At 61.7% G+C, this 22,380-nt stretch overlaps 1 protein-coding gene across 1 annotated transcript in view; it reads right to left on the bottom strand.

Moving 5' to 3' along the window:
• The window catches only part of AKT2 (AKT serine/threonine kinase 2), a 32,700-nt gene that overhangs the window by 4,945 nt on the left and 5,375 nt on the right, over nt 1–22,380 (bottom strand). The window contains exons 2-11 of the mRNA XM_039510480.1: nt 12,723–12,863; nt 10,634–10,762; nt 9,984–10,095; nt 8,823–8,976; nt 8,087–8,218; nt 7,396–7,461; nt 6,452–6,520; nt 1,617–1,739; nt 949–1,077; nt 133–347 (exon numbers count right to left, since the gene is read on the bottom strand). Of these exons, the coding sequence (XP_039366414.1) occupies nt 133–347; nt 949–1,077; nt 1,617–1,739; nt 6,452–6,520; nt 7,396–7,461; nt 8,087–8,218; nt 8,823–8,976; nt 9,984–10,095; nt 10,634–10,762; nt 12,723–12,768 (1,175 nt within the window). The 5' untranslated portion in view covers nt 12,769–12,863. The remainder of the gene's footprint in view (nt 1–132; nt 348–948; nt 1,078–1,616; nt 1,740–6,451; nt 6,521–7,395; nt 7,462–8,086; nt 8,219–8,822; nt 8,977–9,983; nt 10,096–10,633; nt 10,763–12,722; nt 12,864–22,380) is intronic.

The following is a 22,380-nucleotide window of genomic DNA, read 5'->3' as shown; positions in this document are numbered from 1 at the left end:
GTGGGAGCTTCTTGCCCTGCAGACAGGCTGCTCCGAGGGAGAGGAGGCTCCCCAGAGTCCTGCCTGGCTTGGTGGGGAGCAGCTCCAGAGCAGCGCCCGGGGACCCCGTGAGAGTGCCCAGCACCCACCCACCTCTGCTTGGGGTCCTTCTTGAGCAGCCCGGCCAGCAGGGCCTTGGCCTCGGGGCTGAGGGTCCGGGGGAAGCGGATCTCCTCCATGAGGATCAGCTCGAAGAGCCGCTCATGGTCCTGGTTGTAGAAGGGGAGGCGGCCACACATCATCTCGTACATGACGACGCCCAGCCCCCACCAGTCCACAGCCCGCCCATAGTCGTTGTCCTCCAGCACCTGTGCAGGGAAAGCAGGGGGCTCGTGAGCTGCGGAGAGGAGTCCGTCCACTAGCCCCCCTCCCATCCCCGAGCCGGGACAGAACCCAGGAGTCCTGGCTCCCAGACCCCCCTGCTCTAACCACTGGACCCCCCTCCCTGGGACAGAACCCAGGAGTCCTGGCTCCCAGACCCCCCTGCTCTAACCACTGGACCCCCCTCCCGTCCCCGAGCCGGGACAGAACCCAGGAGTCCTGGCTCCCAGACCCCCCTGCTCTAACCACTGGACCCCCCTCCCCTCCCCGAGCCGGGACAGAACCCAGGAGTCCTGGCTCCCAACCTCCCCCGCTCTAACCACTAGCCCCCACTCCCCTCCCAGAGCTGGGGAGAGAACCCAGGAGTCCTGTCTCCCAACCTCCCCCGCTCTAACCACTAGCCCCCACTCCCCTCCCAGAGCCGGGACAAAACCCAGGAGTCCTGGCTCTCAACCTCCCCTGCTTTAACCACCAGCCCCCCTCCCCTCCCAGAGCTGGGGAGAGAACCCAGGAGTCCTGGCTCCCAGCCCCCCTGGCCTAGGCCAGGGCGGTGTTACCGTAATACACCTAATAGTGAGGGATCAATACCTCTGGGGCGAGGTACTCCGGCGTCCCGCAGAAGGTTTTCATGGTGGCGCCGTCCGTTACCCCTTCCTTGCAGAGCCCGAAGTCCGTGATCTTGATGTGTCCGTCCTTGTCCAGCATCAGGTTCTCCAGCTGAAAGGCAGAGAGGGAGCGAGGGACTCAGCGCTCGTCCACACGGAGCCGGGACTGAGCTCGACGGGGCGCGGAGGCCGGTCCGCACAGACGCCGCCACCGTCGTTAGGCCTGGGTAACGATCACGGCAAGTCAGTGCTGGTCACTGTGCCGGACACGGGCGCCTGCTGCCTTCAGGAGCGGCCCGGAAGCCCAGCCCAGCGTCCGGGCAGGCAGGCAGGCGGGCCCAGGGCAGATCGCCCAGGACAGGGGGCTTGGAACTACCCGCCCTCGCCAGGCCGTCCTGGGGGTGGGACGGGGCCCTCACAAGCAGGAACGGGAGCGAAGGGCCCTCGCCTCGCGTTCTCCAGACGCCCTGCTGCAGCGACGAAATCCCGCCAGGGCGCGTCGCTGCCGAGCCGAGCAACGTGGGGAAAAGGGACCCAAGGGCATAGAATCCCGAAATCCAGGAGCCTGGTTTCCAGCGGCTCTGAGCACCGACTCCAGCCGCAGCCACAGGCGCTCAGCACCCCCAAGACGGCCGTTTGCCCCGACGTTACCTTGATGTCCCTGTAGACCACGTCCCTGGAGTGCAGGTACTCGAGCGCCGACACGATCTCAGCACCATAGAAACGGGCCCGGTCCTCTGTGAACACGCGCTCTCTCGAAAGGTGGAAAAACAGCTGGAGGGAAGGAAATCCGAGCGGGGGCCGTTAGTGCGAAAGCAGCCAACCGAGGGCCGATGGCTCTGGCAGCCCTGGGCCGGCGAGAACGCCGGCGGGTGTGTCCGACGCGCACTGCCCTGAGCACTCCCAAGGCGGGAGAACGTACCCCGAGCCATGCGATTCACAGCTTCCCTCACCCGTGTGTCTCCCTTGCCAAGCCCAGCACACGCAATGCTGGAGGAAGTGGCACGGTGCAGAGCGGGAACGCTGGCTAGGAGAGGCTGGTCAGTGGTGCCAGCAGGACATGGCATTAGCCACACCTGCCGCCCCGCCCTGCGGGAAACAATCCCCCCATAGCTGGGAGAATGACGTCCCTGCGGCCAGACGGCCAATCAGCGACGGCTGGGCAGGGAACCCAGGAGTCCTGACACGGAAGGTCCCTGCCTGCGGCAGCAGATTTTCCTGTGTCCCAGTGTGACAAAGTGGGACTGGTCTTACTGGGGGCCGGGTACAGATCCTAAGTTTCTAGCAGCAAAAGGCCATGCAGCCAAATGCCTGACACTCTGTCTCCTAGCAACTGATGGCCGGGCCCCTCCCTGCAAAGGTGCTGGCTAAAGGTGTTGGAGACAAAGGGGTCAGGTGACCTCCTGGCCCGGGAAAGAAGCTGGGCAGAGAGGAGGGGCCGGAGGGGGGGGGCAGACTGGAGTTGGCTGGGAACAGAGGGGAAGCAGGGAGAGAGGGCTCTGATCCCCGATGGGGGTTATGGGGTCCCAAGATGGACCTGACAGGGGGGGATCCTGTTATCTGTGCCTGCAAGACCTGTGCTGGACTGTGTTCCTGTCGGCTAAATAAACCTTCTGCTTTACTGGCTGGCTGAGAGTCCTGGTGAATCGGCAGGGAGCCCGGGGGTGCAGGGCCTGACTCCCCTACACTCCGTGACAACTGGTGGCAGCGGTGGGATCTACTGCACCCTGTGGACGGTGCTTCCTGCAGTAAATGACTGGGGAGCAGTAAAACGACGGGGCGATTAACCCCTGGGAGAGCGTGACCAGAGAGCAGGACTTTGCAGTAACAGGGTCACCCAGGGGATCACAGCGAGCGATCCCAGGGGCGGAGGAGGCTGCAGCTCGACCCTGGCAGAGAGGGGGTGACCTCAAGGACTGACACACTAGGGGTCCCCCTGGAACCCATGGGGAGCGGCGAGCACCCCGGCCTGCGAGTGGCCAGCAGGAAGATGTATGCCAAGCGGCGCAAGTGCGAACTGGTGGAGATTTGCAAGCACAGGGGGCTGCGCAGTGGGAAACTAACCAAGGACCAGCTGATGGCCCGGCTGGAGGAGGCAGATCTTGTGAATGAACCGATCCCTGTCTCTGAGGGAAGCAGCCGGGCAGATGCAGCGCAGGCACCAGTGTCTGTCCCCGCTGGGAGTGGTCAGCCGGCCGCTGAGGGCTCCCCGAGACCTCCCACCCCTAGGCCTAGGGGGAGGGGGAGGAGGAGCCCAGCTACGGAGGGCACCGTGACCCCCCCGGCCAGCAGGGGATCCTCTCGGCGAAGCTCCCCCCCAGCCAGGAATCGTCCAGGCGACGCTCATCCGTGGAGCGCCAGCGGCTGGAATGGGAGAGAGCTAAAACTGAGAGAGCTGGAGGATCGTAAGGAACAGAGGGAACATGAAGCAAGACAGAGGGAACATGAGGCGCAACAGAGGGAGCAGGAACGGGCGGAGAAAGAGCGACAGCGTCACCATGAGCTGGCCCTGGCGAGGCTGGGGGGCAGCAGGCCCCGGGCGGCGGTGAGTGAGGGGGGGCCCGGGACTGCGCGGAGCTTTGATAAGTCCATCCTGGCCCCACGCAAGGAGGGGGAGGACATGGGTGACTTCCTAGATGCCTTTGAGACGGCCTGCGAGCTGCACCAGGTGGATCCTGCGGACAGGCTCCGGGTTCTCACCCCCTTACTGGACCCCAAGGCCGTGGCATTGTACGGCCAGCTGGGAGAGGAGGAGAAAGGGAACTACGACCCATTCAAGCAGGCCCTGCTGCGCGAGTTTGGGCTGACCCCTGAGATGTGCCGGGAGAGGTTCCGGAGTCAGGATAAAACCCCTGAGGTCTCCTATCTGCAGCTGGCCGTCCGCATGGAGGGGTACGCCAGCAAGTGGGCAGCTGGGGCCCAGACGAAGGGGGACCTGGTTAAACTGCTGGTCCTGGAGCAGCTGTATGAGCGGTGCCCATCCGACCTGAGGCTGTGGTTAAGGGACCAAAAGCCAGAGAACCCGCGACATGCAGGGCGGCTGGCCGATGACTATGTGAAGAGCCGGTCGGGGGGTGGCAGGGAGGAGCCCCAAAGGAACAGGCCCATCGCGACGCAGAGAGAGAGTCATCCTGAGACCACCCAAAAGGTGAATAGGGAGAGCCCCCTCCCAAAGGGAACGGCCAGCGCCAGGGACAACCGACCGGTTCGAGGGGACCAACGGGACATGAGCTGCTATCAATGTGGCCAGAGGGGCCACCTGCGGTCCCAGTGCCCCAAACTCCCGGACAAACTGAGCAGACCAACCCCCCACCGGGTTAACTGGGTAGAGACCCAGTCGGACGAGGGGCAGCGTTCGCAGGAAAGGGGGGCTGGCCGCGTACCACCTGCGAAGGAGGGAGGGGGGGCCCGGGTCGACCCCTCCGAGGGGCTGGATGCTCCCAGCCCTGAGTTTTGGGTTTACAGGGTGGGCACGGGGCTGCCCCTCCGGAAAGAGTGCCTTGTTCCCCTGGAGGTAGACAGGAGGGAGGTCACTGGGCGCAGAGGTGACGCTGGCCCGGCCCGAGGTGGTGGACTCAGATCGGATGGTGCCCAACACCTACCTGACCCTGAGGGGTGTGATCGGGACCCCATTCAAGGTGCCTGTGGCGAGGGTACACCTGAAGTGGGGGGACAAGGAGGGCCCCAAGGACGTGGGGGTGCACCCACATTTGCCCATGGAGGTGTTAATGGGGGGGGACCTCGAGGACTGGCCCAGTAACACCCAGGGTACCCTGTCCGTGAACCGTAGTCAGAGTCGACGCAGGGCTCTGCACCCTGACCCCGGGGAAGGTACTCCGGCTGAGGCACCGGACCCTGACCCGGTGGGGAGGGAACGCCCAGGGACAGGGCTCAGAGAGGCTGTGGCCCCGGACCCAGCCGGTGAGAGAGAGCAGATCCCCGTCCCTGCCCCAGCGGCTGAGTACCAGGCCGCGGTGCGGGAAGACCCCTCCTTGCGGAGGATAGGGGACCTGGCCAGCCTCGGGGGGGGGGACAGACCATGGGACGAGGTGGCCGGAAAAGGTTCCTGTGGGAGAAGGGGCTCCTGTACTGAGAATGGGCTCCCCCAGGGAAGATGGAGTCAGGGGGGATCAGGAGGCAGCTGGTGGTACCCCAGGAGTATCGCCACCAGCGGCTGTGCCAGGCCCATGACATTCCCCCCTCAGGGCACCCGGGAGCCTGGCGTACCCAGCAGCGGCTGCTGCAGAACTATTACTGGCCTGGGGTCTTTGCCCATGTCCGGCAGCACTGCCGCTCCTGCGACGTCTGCCAGAGGGGGGGAAGGCCCAGGACAGGGGGAAGATGGCTGTAAGACCCTCGCCCCGCCCCGAGGAGCCTGTCCAGAGGGGGGCCAGGGTCAGAAGGGGGGCTCTGAACCGAGAGAACCCGAATCCCAGCCCCCCAGACTGGAACGTGGGGAGAAGGCCCCAGCCCAGCGTGCACCCCAGGGGTATTGGGGTGGGGAAAGGGCGCGGGTGGCATAAGGCTTCCCCCCTGCAACCTGCAAGTGCCCTCGAGTCCCCCCGACCTACAGGGGGGCAGGAAACTGGAATGACCTGGGGTAACTCTCCCCCCAGATCAGGGGGGACCCTGGGGCAGCCATGGGAATGTAGGTGGGTTCGAACTTCCCCAGGTCACTGGCTGGAGTGACCCCGCTCAGTTCGGTCTCGAAGGGGGGAGAGGTGTGACGAAGTGGGACTGGTCTTACTGGGGGCTGGGTACAGATCCTAAGTATCTAGCAGCAAAAGGCCATGCAGCAAATGCCTGACACTCTGTCTCCTAGCAACTGATGGCCGGGCCCCTCCCTGCAAAGGTGCATCTAAAGGTGTTGGAGACAAAGGGGTCAGGTGACCTCCTGGCCCGGGAAAACAGCGGAGCAGAGAGGAGGGGCGGGGGGGGGGGGGGCAGACTGGAGCTGGCTGGGGAACAGAGGGGAAGCAGGGAGAGAGGGCTCTGATCCCCGAGGGGGGCTGTGGGGCCCCAAGAGGGACCTAACCGGGGGGATCCTGTTATCTGTGCCTGCAAGACCTGTGCTGGACTGTGTTCCTGTCGGCTAAATAAACCTTCTGCTTTCCCGGCTGGCTGAGAGTCCTGGTGAATCACAGGGAGCCCGGGGGTGCAGGGCCCGACTCCCCCACACTCCATGACACCCAGCTCCTTACGGCAGGGCTAACACACCCCTGCCAGGGGCTGGGGCCAGCACGAGCTGCTGTAAGACCTGAGAGCCCCCGAGCGAGACGAGGGACAAGTTGAAATTCTGCCCTGCCGCAGAGGGGGCTGGGGGGGTCAGTCACAGACATGGGCCACCCTCCCGCTGACTCCTCTGCACCCCACAGGGCCCCTCACCAGTGAAGAGGGCAGAACGGCTCCCGAATCTCTCCCCTTCGCATTTCCCCTCCCCAGCCCGTGCCGCGTTTGAGGTGCCAGGCTGCAGGCAGCGGACCCACCTCTCCGCCGTTGGCGTACTCCATCACGAAGCACAGCCGGTCGTTGGTCTGAAAGGCGTATTTCAGCGCCTGCAACAGAGGGAGCGGTTGAGAAGAGGCAGCTGCCAGCTGCATGGCTCGGCGTTCCCCAGGCCGGCAGAGGGACGGCGGTGCTGGAATCCGGCTCCCACTCCGGCGCCACGCCCAGCGCAGGGCCTCTCAGCCGCCAGCGCCAGCCTGGGGCCACCGGCAGGAGCTGGGCACCGGCACATTCATTTCCCAGGGCAGGAGCTGGGGGGCACCGGCACATTCATCCAGATCCGGCTCCCTCCGGCCGCCACGCCCAGCGCCAGGCCGCCAGCGCCAGCCTGGGGCCACCGGCAGGAGCTGGGCACCGGCACATTCATTTCCCAGTGGCCCTGCGCAGCCCTGGCTCGTGCTCCCTCCCAGTTCGGCTGCCCAGGAGCCGGCAAGCGAGAGATGAGCGCTCTGCACCCAGGCACCCAGCTCGGGGCAGCGTTCAAAGACAGGGGACACTTACTGCGCTGCTGAAGGAGGTGACACTGGGAGGCTGAAGGATTTTTCAGGTTTAGACTAGCAGGTAAGCAGCCCACTTCCCCCGCTGGCACGCCCGCCCCGCCCGCCCGGAGACCCCACAGGAACGTCCCCGGCCGGCACGCCCGCCCCGAGACCCCACAGGAACGTCCCCGGCCGGCACGCCAGCCCCGAGACCCCACAGGAACGTCCCCGGCCGGCACGCCCGCCCCGAGACCCCACAGGAACTTCCCCCGCCGGCACGCCCGCCCCGCCCGCCCGAGACCCCACGACCCCACAGGAACGTCCCCCGCTGGCACGCCCGCCCCGAGACCCCACAGGAACTTCCCCGGCCGGCACGCCCGCCCCGAGACCCCACAGGAACTTCCCCCGCTGGCACGCCCGCCCCGAGACCCCACGGCGGGATTTACCGTCAGGAAGGGATGCCTACTGTTCTGCAGCACTCTGCTCTCTGTAACCGTGTGCGCCACCTCGTCCTGCGGGGAGAGACAGACACAGCAGGAGATCAGTCGTGCGCTCTCAGCCAGCCGTGCCACCCAGCCCCAGAGCCGCAGGCCTTCGAGCTGGCAGGTGCGGACCGGAATCCAGCCCGGGGGGCGGCGTTCGCACCCGAGGGGAACAACGCTCATCGCTGGCCAGCAGAGCACGGGAGAACACGCTCGAGTCCACTGAACTTGAAGGGAAGCGGGTGCTTAGGTGTGTTGTTGACTCAGTGCCCACAGCGCCCCCGCCCCCATTTATTGCTCTAGCCCCGAGGAATCCCAGCCACGTAGCAGCCCCCATGGCGCCAGATGCTGTACAAGCACCACACAGACACAGCCCTGCCCCAAGCAGCTTCCAGCCGAAGGCGGCTGGCGACGGGCCAACACGGTAATTTCTAAGTCTTTGAAGCCCAGGTGAGAATTACTGCCCTTGCTTTTAGAGGCATGCGCACACGCACGCACACACACGCGCACACGCACGCACACACACGCACACGCACGCACGCGCACGCACGCGCCTGTGGGTGTGGAATACGCCTGGTTTCGGCTCACTTGGCATCTGCCTTCAGCGAGCTGCCCCCGACCCCCCCGCGCTGACCCTCCCCTGCCCAGACCGTACCTTTGCGATGATGACTTCTTTCCGCAGGATCTTCATGGCGTAATAGCGGCCAGTGGCCTTTTCCCGCACCAGGATCACTTTGCCAAAGGTGCCTTTCCCCAAGAGTTTCAGGTAGTCGAAATCGTTCATGGTCTAGGAAGAAAGGCAGACGGGGGGGAGGGTTAACGCGCTGCAACCTGGGGAAACGCTGACCAACGAGCCAATCGACAGCCGAGGGGTTCCCCCGCCGGGGTAGAGCAGCACACGCTCAGGACACCCAGCTATGCCCCACTCCAGCCCCCCGGGGCGCACAGGGGGCAGTTCCACCAAGGTCTCGTGCGCTTCCGTGCCAACCGGCCAACCTCAACCCGCGGAGCAGCCTCCTGCTCCAGATAACTATTTCCTGTAGCCGCTAGGGGAGGGGCTGGCAGAAATCACGGGGCCCCTCCGGAGCTGACAGAAGATGACTGGCGGAAGGGAACCGTGTTCCAGACAACGAGGTGCTGAGGGGGCCCAGTGCGTTTCTGTAGCAGGAGTCGGGGCTCCTGGACATAGGGGGAGTGACTCCCCATCCCAGCGAGCGCGCAGGAGAACCTGGCCGTGGGCCGTTAGCAGCTTGGAGCGAGGAACGGACCCAGCGCCACGACTGCGCCCCCACAGGGGGTTCTGACCTTCCCCAGAGCCTGACCTCACAGGCCAGCCAGAACGAGGTTTGGGCCCCCCCCGCTGAGAAACCTCAGCACGGTAGGCGTCTTACTGCTTTCGCCCGGGTCTTGCTCACGGCCACTTCCATCTCCTCAGCCCCGGTGGTGTCGCTGGGGGAGCCGCACTTGTAATCCATCGGGTCTTCTTCGGGCTCCTGGTTCTTCAGGCTGTTGGCGACGGTCTGGATGGCGTGCATCCACTCCTCCCTGCGGTGAACACGGGCTCAGCACGGGCCGCAGCAGGGCTGCCGGTTTCAGAGGGAGGAGACCGCGGCAGGGGTGGACCGGTGCGTCAGCACCGCTGAGGAGGCTTCTGCGCTTCCTTCTCCCACAGCAGCGACCCCGGGTCCCAGCCCAGCCCAGGCCTCCCCACCCCTGGGCTCACACTCTGCCAGCGCAACCCATCATCCCCTCTGCTTTGCACTTAGCGCAAACACAGAACTCCCCACCTGTTCTGGTTGCAGGAGGCCCCCACGTGAGGACGTGCTGGGCTCAGAGACCCCCGCCCGAGGGGAAGGCCAGGGAGCCCCTGGCAGCTAGCTGAGGAGAACTCGAGCGGTGAACGCAATGCGCCTCCGGGCAGCAGCCCCCGCCAGAGCCCGGCTTCGCTCGCACGGCTCAGCAGGGAGCTGGGAAGCCACACAGGGCAGCGCAGGTGCCTGAGCTCACCAGGGCAGCAGAGGCTGCCAGACAAGGAGCTCTGGTAGGTAGCGTGCGGCACGGCACCAGCGTGGCCGGTTCGGCAGCACAGAGCTGGGACTCGCGGGAATTCCAGCCTGGGGGCCAGGGAGGTTCCGTCTGCCTCCCTGCTAACGGCCAGGCACAGCCCAGCTGGAGTTGCGGGTCCCTAGCTTGGCCTTCCAATGGTGGGTCACGCGAACACTCCTGCCCTTCGCTTCCCTGCTCCCAGCCTCTGGTCAGCCTGGCACGCGGGGAAGCCCTGAGCTCGGTCGGGGGGCGGGGGGGAGATGTAGCACCTGGAACACTGGGGGGCCCCCGATCTTGGTCTAGGGGGATGGACACACCCTTCTCCCTCGCCCCCATCTCCCGCTTGATGTGGGGAGAACATCTGCCTCTCCGCAGGGCTGGGAGCGCTGGCTGGCCAGGGGCTGCCAAGGAATCTGCAGACCAAGAGCTAAGCTCCCGGAGAGCCTGGCCCCACCCTGCGTGATGGGTCTGGAGGACGCAGCCAGGGCGTGTGGAGCTGCACCTACCGTTCGTCAGGAGAGTCCACGTGAAAGGTTCTTTCGATGACAGTCGTCCACTGCAAGCACCGAATGACAAAGGTGTTCGGCCGGGGCCGCTCGGTCTTCATCAGCTGGCATTCTGGGGGCGGGGGGGAGTGCAGGCCACCAGTGATTTCTGAGACCAGGCCCCCAACCTCCTGCACTGGCTCCCTGCTCATTGCAGGATCCCATTAAAATAACGACCCTGCGTCTTTGAATGCCTCCCGCCGGCCTCACCTGGGTACCCTCCCGATACCGCCCCTGCGGCCTGCCAGCTTCCTTTCCAAGATGGCAGCCGGCAGCCCGTCCACACCAGGGCTCTCAGTGGGGCCAGCACTGTACCAGTCCCGCTGCAAACGCTGGCCGCTGCTCTCCCGCCCCGCGACAGCGCTGGGGGGGGGGTACGTCAGAGCATCGCAGCGTGAGAGGGGAACGCAGCTGCTGGACGAGCCCTCAGCGGCACCACATCCGGCCCTAAACAGCACCATGGCACAAGGAGCCTGGAGACTGACTTCTCCTCTCAGCTTCAGAGGGGCCATGGGCTCTGGGAGAAGGGGGCCGCCGTGCATCTGCTGGGGAGAGATACAGATGTCTCCCTTGGGTGTCCCTGCACCTCCGGGTGTAACCGGCAGACGTACCTGCGACCGAGAAGTTGTTCAGAGGTGGCAAGCTGTGATCAGACGTCTCGGGCCGCTCCTTGTAGCCGATGAAAGAGCCGTCGCTTTTCAGAAGGAAGTACCTGGGTCGCCATGTTTTAATGTACTCCCCTGGAACAAAACCGTATTGTGCCTGGCGTTACTTCGCTACCGGGCCCACCCCGCCGGGAACGCCGAGCCGCTGCCCTGCTCTCGCCAAGGAGCCAGCGAAGGGGCGAACAACCGAATCTCAGCGGCGACGCGCCAGAGCCTCGGGATTCCCGCTGACCGACTCCAAGGCCCACAGCCACGTGCGGGTGAGCCAGAGCCACGGACACCCAAGAGTGGGAGTGGTTCCACGCCGCCCAACACGTGAGACAGATCCTCAGTGATGAAATGAGGGGTCCTCTAAGGTATTTCGGGGTAACCTCTGGGGAAAAAGCAGGAGTTTGGCGGTTCCTTTGGGGTCCCCGGGGAAGCCCAGTAAGGCAGGGAAATAGCCACCCAAGCCCAGGCAGGTGAAGTACTTGCCCAAGGCACACAGAGGGAGAGTGGCAAAGCTGGGACCCGACCCAGGAGTCCCGGCTCCCAGGTCCCTGCCCTGACGTTAGCTGAAGCAGCCGGCTCTGCGGTGGTCACTCAGTTAGCACCTCTCCCCCCGCTGACGCGTACGCTGGCCGCAGCCTCAGCCCCAGGGCCCGGCACACCATGCCGAGGACAGAAATCGCACTGGATCGTGACCCCTGCTCTGGATCCAGAGCCCTGGAGTAAAGGGAGCCAAGCAGGATCTGTCTGCGCTGCAGGGCTGCCAGCGCCTGCTCCTGAAAGCGCTCGGCAAGCGAGGAAAGAACAGGGCCACCTCCAGCATCGCTATAAATAACCCCCTGCACAGCTGCTGCAAAGCCCCCCCCTTCCAAGAGCCCATCACCGCTGACAATAAACGCGCGGTGGCGCCCGGGGGACATGCCCTGTGCCCCTGCGGGCAGCCTGGCAGCTGCAGGACGAGGCCAGGCCGGCCACACCCGGGTTTCTAGCACTGCTGTTGCTGGCACCGCTTCCCAACCCCCGTTCCCGGGCCGTTTACTGCGGCAAGGGGGGGCGAAGCCCTGTTCCGGCCACACGCTGAGCTGCTTAACGTGGGTCTCAGAAATCATCTCTTGTCCGCGCTGGCCAGGGCAATGGGCGAACAGCCCAGCCTGAGGCCCGGCAGCGCCGATGTAACCGTGCTGCGAGCAGGGCCCGGGCAGAGCTCTCCCGCGTGGGCTGCAGTCCGATCGAGCCGAGGGCCGGCTCCCAAGCCAATGGAAAGACTCCTGTTCACTTTGGCTCAGGCCCTAGCTGCAGAAAATGCAGCACAGCCTATGCCCAGCTCGGGGCAGGGCTCCCTTCCACCCCGCACTCCAGGCTCAGCTGGGTAACTGAAAACCAGAGCCTTCCTTTTCCCCGGCAGCGGCAAGGGGCTATTCCCCGTGGCACCCCTAAGCCAGGCACAGCCCTCAAACAGCCTCCCCTTCGCCGGCAGGGAACACAGAGCCTCTGCCTGCAGCAGGAGGCTGCACCTTCCACTCGGCTCGGCACGGCAGGGCATTGCCCCGGAAACGCCAGAGGGGCCGGCAGAGCACAGCTTGGCTTTCAGAGCGCTGGCAGCCCCGTAGGGCTGCGCACGGACAGCAAGGGGGTGGAGTCAGCGGGTCAGAGGGGAGCTACATGGGCCCTGCCACCCTGGGCCAGCAGTCTCGGCACTCTCCTCCTCCAGGAGTAAAGCTTAGCCGCAGGGCTCAGCAAAGACCTGCTGCCGCAGCCATGAAAAAAGCTAGGGCCTAGGTTCACACACAAGCTGCAGCAGTTCAAAAACCAGGTTAGTTTAGCAAGTGCAAACACCTGTGTGGACACACTTACATCGGGTTAAAACAGGCTCCATGGGTTTAACTCATGCCTAGAAACGCACAGTGCAAACTAAAGCGGCACAGGCCAGTCTAAACCTTATCAGCGTGTCCACACACACAGCTGCACCGGTTTAAAATCCCACCTTTAGTTAGGCTGCTGTGATTGTGCCCCCCCAACATGCCCCACCTCTGGGTGAGCTCCTTACCTCTCTTGTGCAGCCAGCCCTCTTTGACGACTGACACCTCGTTCATGTTGGTGCCCCAGCTCCCGGCTACCTCTGCAGGGCAGGACAAGGAACCAGGGTAACGCTGCCAGCTGCAGGACGCGCTGCGGGCGCAGTGAGCGTCTGTGAGAGAAAAGAAGCCGTTTGCCATCGCAGAATTCACTGGACGTCCAGACAAAGCCGCGGATGGAGCTCCCACAAATGCTGCCACCAAAGATCCAGCATTGCTCGCCACGGGGTCCGAATCTGCCCCCTCCGCCCAGAGGACTGAGCACGCACCAGCACCTGCCGCTGAGCTTACAAACCAAACCAAGGCAGACAGAGCGGGGGGACACAGAGGTGATCAGCCTCTGCCCCTCCGGGCCCAGTGCCCTCTGCACACGGGGACGCCTCCGAGACGCAGCTCTCCCGCTGAAGACAGAAAGGCAGCATCAGTAGGAAACCGCCCCCACACAGGGTAGCATTAAAAACTCCCCCGCTACAGGGCTGCAGCCTCCATAAACACAGGCCCCAGGGAATCAGAGCCCTGCTTGCAAACACCCCCCAGCCCAGCTACCTGCTCAGGCACCCAGCGAGGTGTTTACCAGCCCTTATCTCCCGCAGCACCATGTGCTACCATCACTGATGATAAAAAGCCTTGGAGATAAGAGGCACTAATGGCACATGCTCAGATCAGAGACACTGGCGGGGAAAACACAGGCAGAGCCCTTACAAAACAAACAGCTAGAGAAAAATTAATCCGAGCCACCTGACGGCCTGGGATGGTCGTACGAAGCCAGGATCGCTGCCCGCCAACGCTCGCCATCGCCTACGTTGGGCTGCTATGAGAAGGGAAAACTCCTGCTAGCCACCGGGCTGAACCACCCCAGTTCTGGCTCCAGGTCCAGGCGGCTGCGCTGCCGCCCCAAGGGAGGGAGTTCGGGCTCCCCCCAGCACAGAGCTGGAGAGGTTTGCCTGCACTGAGCCCTCTCTCGCTCGAGCACCGGACCACTAGTGATGGCGCACGGGTACCGAGAGCTGCCAGGCCGCTCAGCACTTCCACTGGATCTATTTTCATTCCAGCAAGCCCGGGAGCCCGGCAGCGCCTGCCCGAAAGCCAGACCCCGGCCTGCCTGAACCTGGCTCCTCGCACTGCAGGAGCTCAGCTATGGGGAGCCACTCAGCCATTCCAGGACGGCATGGTGCGGCGCGGCAGGGAAAGCCGGCGGCTCCCCTCGAAGCTGGGGAACGGAGCTGTCCTAGGCCAGGCTGGAGCCGGCACGGCACAGAGCCACGAGACGCGCAGGAAGGTAAAAACATCCAGGCCCAATGCCGGGATTCCACAGCCCAGCCACAGCCCCACCGGCTCCCGGCTCTCCAGCCACTGTGGCCTGGTCCCTCCTCCCCATGCCAGGCCTCGGACCTGCCTCATGCTGGCCCACGACATGGGGCTGGTGGAGCAGAGGTTGATTGAATCACATCAGTGATTGAAGCGTGACAGGAGCACTTGTCCCGGACTAGCTACTCCGGGTCAGTGACCGCACTGTGCGAGCCACCGGAGCCGGTGCTTCAGAGTCCTAACTACAGCCAAGCCGGCAGCCACGACAAACAGCAGGAAAACGAAGCAAGACGGTAATCGGAATGACAGGACTATAACGAACAGAGACAAGGGCAGAGATAAAACCTCATGTCACTAGAAAGGCAGCTGGTCCCAGCTTTGCAGGGTGTAAAGATCCCCTATCTAGCCCGGGCTCTGGCTGAAGATCCACCTCGGACACCTTAGCGTAACCAACTCAGGAGCGGCAAATCAGAGAACCCCCTGCTGATTTGCAGCACCTGCTGTGCTGCTCCCTTTCCTTACGACCCACCTAGCAGCTCTTCGCTCTACTTCCCCCAGGTTCCTGCTGCAGAGGGAGGGAAGTTCCCGGGGAGAAGCAAGGGGCGAAATGTCCCGCCGCCGGCTGGCTGCTCTGGCTCCAGGGCTGCCTGAACAGGAGGAAGTGGTGCTGGGACAGTTCCCCAGCGGAAGAGGTCAGATCGCCTGTCAAGAATTCCTTGGCGTCCGAGGCCTAGTGGAGCTCGACCACCCTGCCCCCTCACCAGCTCTCCTAGTCAACTCACTGCCCTCCTGGGTGCACCCCTTTGGGGAACTGGGTTCTCCTCACCGGTGCTCGGTCACAGACGTGCTTCGCCCACTCTGGGCTGGCCGCTGTGAGGATGGGAGACTTCCCTTTCGTGTCCTGTTTTCCTCGGAGATCGTCTGACCAGCCCAGAGCTCCTCTCCGCTCACATCTCTGCAGCCTGTCCTCCCGGAGAGCTCGGAGAACTTTGCCCAAACATCCGGCCTAGTCCAGGAGCTGGTTGGCCACTGGGGTAACTGAGCTTGGAGACCGGGGGACCAAAGCTCACCCCATAAGAGCAAAATGGCAAATGCCGAAGAGGCCCTGTGTAATGTTGCCAGCCAGCCTGTGGGCGTACACAGAGCGGGGGGCTGCGGCGAGCTGGAAATACCTCACAGGTGCTTTTCCAACAGATCTGCCCAACTCCTGAGCGAGGGAAACCGACGGCAAAGAGAGCAGGAGACGTGCCGGCCGGCGCGTTTGGGAAGGGACTGAGTGGGTGGTGGCGAAAGGGCCGGAGGACTCCAGCGCTCTGAGCTTCTAGTTCGATGCCCAGATTGTGCCCCCAGTTTTACCAAACGAAACATCAGAGAATGACGACCCACACACCAGCAGACAGCGAGCGGGCCGGGCGCAGGCCGCATGCAGCCCCAGAACTGCCAAACTTCTCCCCGCCAGCTCCACGGCTGAGCTAAACGAACCCTGCACAAACAAGGCGATTTAATCCACACGTATTTTCATTGGCAAAACTGACCAGAAGCAAGAGGGGGAGAAAGACGTCGTCACTCTGATCCCAGCAGACGAGTTTATACAGAACCACTATCGCAATCCTGGCTACCAAACAAAGCCGGGGCTGCCACTGGATTTCACTCATTTACAGACAGTTCTAAAGGTTCAACAAAACGCCCGCAACAGTGCCATCCTCCCGTCTTGGGAACTGCCTCAGCGAGAGGCTGGAGAAGCCACGGCAGTGCTGCCCCAGACGCTCCCGCACGGCGCGAGTCCGAGGCTGCGAACACACCCCCCACACGGCAAAAGGTATTTGCAATAGGCTAGAATGCAGGTGACTGGACGGCGGCTGCAGAGACAGAGCCATGCGATTGGGGGGAGCAAACCAAGGGGTAAGACCCAGTGAAACTGGCGGCACGTGGAGCTGCTCGATTTCCAGAAGGAACCATCCGGACGGGCTTCAAAGGATCCTGTTGGCCCCAGAACGTAACCCTTTCCCACGAGCGACCTCGTTAGAGGCGTCCGTCCGTCCGTCCATCCGCCGGCCGAGAAACGCCCCAGGAACAGTTTATAACGAACAACGTGTGGGTGAAACAGGCCAGACCAACAGCCCGGTGCAGACCCCTGAGACTTGGCAGGGGAACTGCCCATTCGGGACTCGTCGTCCCCACCAGGCGGCGGGGCAGGGGGGCGGCGTCCAGCCCACGGCCCGGCTGGGCTCACTCACCTCTAGCTTTCCATCCGGAGCTCAAAGCACTTTACAAAGGAGGAAAGTAGCGTCATCCCTGTCCACAGAGGGAAAACTGAGGCACGGGGACAGGAAGTGGCTCATCCACAGCGACCCTGTGGGCCAGTGGCAGAGCTAGGAACAGAACCCAGGTCTGCTGAGTCCCAGCCCAGTGCTCCCCGCAGTCCTCCTCTTAAATGCCACTAGCAGCACCGGTCAGACGAACAGCAAACGTGGACCCTCACCTACCAGTAACACCTCTTCGCCTGGCTATCGCCCAGCGCAGGAGGTAACATTACCCCCGTCCTAGGCCAAGGCAACGCACCGCACCGCCGAGAAGAGACTGGAACCCGGGACTGAGCAAACGCCCTGGCTCTAGCTAGAGACAAGACGCAGCCCCAGCGTTAGTGCTAATCTTAGCAGATTAACAAGGAGATTATCAAGGGCTGGAATTTCCGACACCGCCTTAGGGTCCCGCAGGTCCTCGGCCCGGCCACGAAGCCTGCAAAGTGCCGGCTGGTGCGGGTACGCCCGCGAAGAGAAGCCACTGGGGAATGCCCACAATTCCGCCGAGTTGGGAGCTATTCTGAGCCAGCACTGTGGGACACAGAGCAACGGCGAGGATCCACCTTCCGGCAAACATCACATACCTCACCTGCATTTCTGACTGCCGCACGCTCACCCCGAGCTGCAGCCGAGAGAACAGCAGAGCCAGACCAGAGCTTGGCAGCAGAACCCTGGCTGGCTCTGACCCACAGGGAGAAAGCGACGTGCCTGTCTTCGGCGTGCGGCCGCGGGCTCTGGGAATGCCGGCCACGCACTTGGCCTCCACCAGATGACACAGAGCAACGTTTTCAGACAAATCTAAATCACTTATGAGCCAAAGCCCCACTGACCTTCCTGCTGGCTCCTCACTCATTTAGATGCTTCTGAAACGTCTCCCCCAAAGTCTCTGCCCTGAGGAGTTTGCAATCTAAGAGCGGTTCGGATCGACCCGCCCTCACCAGCTCCGCAAGCCTGGGCTTCCACACACGCTCCTCAGGTACAGAACAAGCCAGTGGAAACTGTTTACGTTCAGCAGCGTCCTGAGAGCTGAGCTGAGCAGTTTACGCCCCTTCACACAAGTGATGCGCGGGGCGTTTGAAACTCACCCTGGATTCTGAGACTTCACTGGGCAGCTGCGTGCAGGGAGAGCGCAAAGTGACGTCCCGGCAGGCAGCCTCCCCACTCATGCACGCCAGCGAGACTGACCCTGCGACCTTCAGAAACCGATCCCAACCGATCCCTGAGAAAGCCAGGCTGGTGCTTGCCACAACCAGCGCGGGACGTTCGGGGCCTGTGTTCTGGGTGATTGTAAGGGTCCCTGCTGGCCTGGAGACATGAACGTGCCGGGATGAAACGACGGCTCTTCTGAGAAGTTTCCCTGCGGCTCCGTGAAGGAAGGAGTGCCCAGTGGTTAGCATGCAGCCAGGGCCTTGGGAGAGCCAGGTTCGAGTCCCTGCTCTGATGCTGTCTTCCCGTCTGACCTCAGCACACCAGGGTCTCCTCCCTCAGCGGCTTCCCAGGCACGGTGGGAGAAAAACGTACGTTAAAGATGGGGACGTGCAGCCATCCTGCGGCCCCGGGGCCACGTGAGAACGCCAGAGGGGCAAGGGACAGCAGCCAGACAGATGCTGCAGGGACTGGCCGATCGATTTTCTGACCGCGCCGGCAGTACTTTAGACCCTTGTTCTGAACGCTCAGTCCGGCAGGTCACAGGTGCCCAGGGCAGCGTGCATGGACAGCGCCTGTCTCCAGCAGGGATTCTGCACAGGACTGGAACGCAAACAGCATGCGGTGGGGGCTGGGGCCTTGCGGGCACTCCCACAGAAAGCTGGGGTCATTGGTTCAGCGACTCTGAGGCTGGCGGGACCGTTACACTGAAGAGTCTGACCTCCCGCACAGCACAGGCCAGGCATTCCTGCTTCCAGCTGGCTGAGCGGGAGCAGATCTGAATGAGGAGGATTTTCGATAGTGCCTCTGTGCATTTTCCTAGCTAAGGCCCAGGAGACCAGAGCATCATCCCCTCGGGGAGATTGGCTCTTCACTGGGGGCCTCAGTTTCTGTCAAATGGAACTGACGTTAGGGACCTAACCTCCCTGAGCAGCGCTGGAAGGGTTAAATACTTGCAAAGTGCTCTGAGATCCTCAACTAGAAGTGCAATATTTTCCGTATTCATGGAGGACAAGTCCCTCGATGGCTACAAGCCAAGAGGGTGACACAACCCCATGCTCTTGACGGCCAGAAGCTGGGACTGATCACTCGATAACTGCCCTGTTCTGTTCATTCCCTCCGAAGCATCTGGCACTGGACTGATTGGTGGCTTTAATGTCAGAGGTGTGGGGCGGGAATCAGCTCCCAGCAGCAAAAGGTGCAAGGAGAGATCTCAAAGAGCGAGTGAAATGCAGAGTCTACGGAGAGGGGCAGCTGAGCGGCTCGGATGCAGACAGATCTGCTACCTCGGTAGCTCACACTCGCTGGCCCTCATGCCAGGGGGCACCCCCCAGCGAGTGCCTGCTCAGCCCGCTGGCCCCGCTCCCGCTGGCTGGCCAGCCTGGTGACTCAGCTAAGTACGCACTAGGCTGTTTACCCCCTTCAGGATGTGCAGAAGGGGGAGAGGCAGAGGAGTGGCTTGTGCGCTGCTAGGATGGACGTGTGTAAAGCAAAGCTCCCGGGCAGAGAAGAGTCCTAACACCGGCCCCAGGCTCCCTGCAGAACCTGGGGGTGCCTGGGAAACAACGCCCCTCCTCTTCCCGGGCACCCAGCCAGCCTGTCTGCGGACGGACGGGCACAGCCCTCCCCGTCTTGGTGTGTGACAGTCACTGGAACAAAGGGCTCAATAAACATTAGTTCTTCCACTTGGTTGTCTGACATCTGACACCCTTTGGCAACCCTCTCCAGAGGCTCCTGCACTGCAAATCACAAACCAGCCTGCGGGGCCACACCCACATCCCGGGGAGCAGGGAGCTCGGCTGCGACCAGCCCAAAACGCCAGGCTCCGGCCTGCGGGGCCACACCCGCATCCCGGGGAGCAGGGAGCTCGGCTGGAAGAGTCACGAGGGCTGCGCTAGCCACGTACACTGGGGTGCAACCCCCCCAAAGACCTCAGCCATCCACCCGGCGAGGGATGAGCGTTACCGTGTCTGCGCGCGAGACGGCGCCGTTCGCCACACGTCACCACATCCCGAGTCTGGTCAAATGTCAACAAGAGAAAAGGAGGCCCCCGAAGTAAGAGCAAACCACACGTGCCAGGTGCCAGAGCTCCAGCCCGACCTGAGACACCCTGAAACAGGCTGCGCTCACCTGTGCCAAAAGATGCCTGGGGGCGGGATGAGGGGGTTCCCAGTGACTCATTTCTGGAAAACAAGCTAGAAAATAACACACGTCTATAGCGTCTCCACTGAATTCGGAGCCCCCCCCGGGCGGTCGGGCTGTGATTTCCTGGAGAATGTAGCTTATGAGCATGACTTTGGCACTGGGACTTTGCACAGTTCAGTCGGGGCGTCTGACCCGCACTGCGACTGCGCAGCCAAGTCACAGAGAGGTGCTGCACGCACGGAGAAAGGAACAGTCCCTGCCCCAGAGCACCTACAATCCAAACACACAAAACAGAGGCAAGATCCCGGTCCCCCCCAGTTGCCAGAGGGAGTTCTGAGGCCCAGTGGTTTAAGTGACATGGGAAGAGCGTGGCAGAGTGATGGATGAACCCAGACCTCATGAGTTCACTCTAGCAGTGCCTTCACCACAAGACCGCTCCGCCGCATGCAATTCTGTAGCCACGTTTAAAAAACAATCAAATCATGTTTTATCTAGGGACCACGTCTGATGTGAGCCAGGGCTCCTGCGTTCTATTTCTAAACCTGCTACTGGCCTTGGCAAGTCACTGCCCTCCATGCCTCTCTTTCTCCAGCTGTACAATGGGGATAGGAATGTACCTACCTCCGAGGGATTACAAAGTCTTACGCCAGCCTGGAACAAAGTGCAGGATCGTGGCCTTCAATATCTCAAAAGCACCAAGCTCCTGACATGAAAGGTGCAAAGGAAAGATTAACTGTTGGGTTGCCTGACTTAATACTTGAACTGTACCAAACTCATGAGCTCAGTGGATTTTTTTTAACCACAGTAAGAGAAAGGATAAGCAGCCCTGGCAGCACAAAGCATTCAGAAACCCTGGGAAAGGCCCGCCAAAAATCATGGAATTGGTTTAAATCACACGAGGATACAAAATAATAGACACTGGGTTCTTTTGATTTGCTTTCTGGGTCAGGTTTTCAAGTGCTTCTCCAAACCAAAAAGGCTAGGAACTTACTTTAGTTTAAATGAAGGCCAAGATATCACCAGAGCTTGACTCCAGGAGCTGGGGATTGATGGAACATGGCAAACCTCACAAGAGTTGGCAGCGCTGTATGAGAAACCCACATCTTATGGAGCGTTCACTACTCCCCGGCGCTGAGTTATGGGCACTGCCTGCTGTCCATGGTGATACAGTCAACAGGAAATCGAGGTAAATGACAGCATATGGCCCAGGACAAGGAGAATCTGAGCCTTCCGTTCCCTCACTGAGCTCCAGCCAACATCACTTCCTGGAAGCCTGAAACAAAAATCTTTCCTGCTTTCATTTTGTCACCCCCTGAAAAACCACAGACTAACCCAAGAGAAGAAAAGGCAACAAGCCACACTCCAGGTTCACCTGCGGTGCTAATTAACACCTTGCAGAACCGAAAGCCACACTGACACCTTAACGCACAGTGACTGATGGCTTGTCTGGGTGTCACCAAAGCAGTGACACTGAGCGTGATCATTAACAGCAGCTTCAAACGAGCCCAGCACATGCACGCTTCCCCCTCCTCTGTCACGAATCAGAGCATCAGCATCACGCCTAGGAGACAAAGCAATCCCTGCAGCACACCTCCAGCAAGTACACACGCTTCTTTGCCAGCAGAAATCAGAGTTACAGACAAAGGGCAGATTTAAGAAGCACTTTAGACATAAGTATTAATCACCCCATTTCTACGGACGGGATAACTGAGGCAGAGATCAAGAGACCTGACAAATTCATAGGGAGAGTTAGGCCTTGTATGTTCAAAGTTGCTTCAGTTTAAAAGCATGATTTTAAACTGGCCCCGTTAAATTGGTGTGAATTCCAGTGTGGACATTCTTAATTAGATTTCAACCTGGTTTATATAGATTTTGCTTAACTCTATTCCGAAAATCGATACAGGCAGAGTTAAAGAGTGTGCACAGAGGGGTCTGCAGCCCAGTTCAAAGTCAAAGTGGGGCCACACTGATACCAGACAAGGCTGCAGAGTCAAAACCAGTCTTTGAACTTAGGGAGTTCACAGCTCTTGGTTCTGGGTTTGCTTCACCACATCATGCAGCTAATTAAGGAAAATCCATCAATCTGCCTCTCGACAGCTTGTAGGGATGCGTGCAGACACGTGCAAAGGCCCGACGGAATCCACGTCAAGCCGTCCGTCGGAGCCCGTGAGGGTTTCTGGCTACGAGTAAGAAAGGATGCTCAGTACGGAACAGACCTCAACATAAGAACGGCCGTACCGGGTCAGACCAAAGGTCCATCTAGCCCAGTATCTGTCTACCGACAGTGGCCAAAGTGGAACCTCAAGGAACACGGCTGCTTTCTTTTGGATACAGAAGCTTGTCCCCGGATGCTACACAGCAGCTACTTGGCCAGCTGCGGGAGTCGGTCTTTCCTTGGTTGGGTTTTAAGAGCGGCACATGCTGGAACGAGGTCAGATAAATCACTGCTCCTCGTTTGCTGCCAGCCGGCCCATGCTGACTTCCAGGCATTGCAAAGCCTGGCATGAACTTTACAGCGGGGGAAGATGCTAAGAATAATGGGGTATCTTCTCACTAGCGAGAAGCAACTGACTGGAGGTCATGGCTGCAGCATCAGCTGAGTCATCTGCCAGGGGCATGAATGAGAGATGCCCTACAACTCACAACAGGAAACTTACAACAGGCAGCAGCTTGGGGGCAGGACTGAGAGGTGCTAAGGGAGCACTTTGGCGAGCAGCGCCTCCCCTCT

Source organism: Mauremys reevesii, linkage group 22 (assembly GCF_016161935.1).
Source record: "Mauremys reevesii isolate NIE-2019 linkage group 22, ASM1616193v1, whole genome shotgun sequence".
Taxonomy (NCBI): Eukaryota; Metazoa; Chordata; order Testudines; family Geoemydidae; genus Mauremys; species Mauremys reevesii.
The sequence above is the reverse complement of the archived record's forward strand: the minus strand, read 5'-3'. Positions and strand labels throughout refer to the sequence as shown.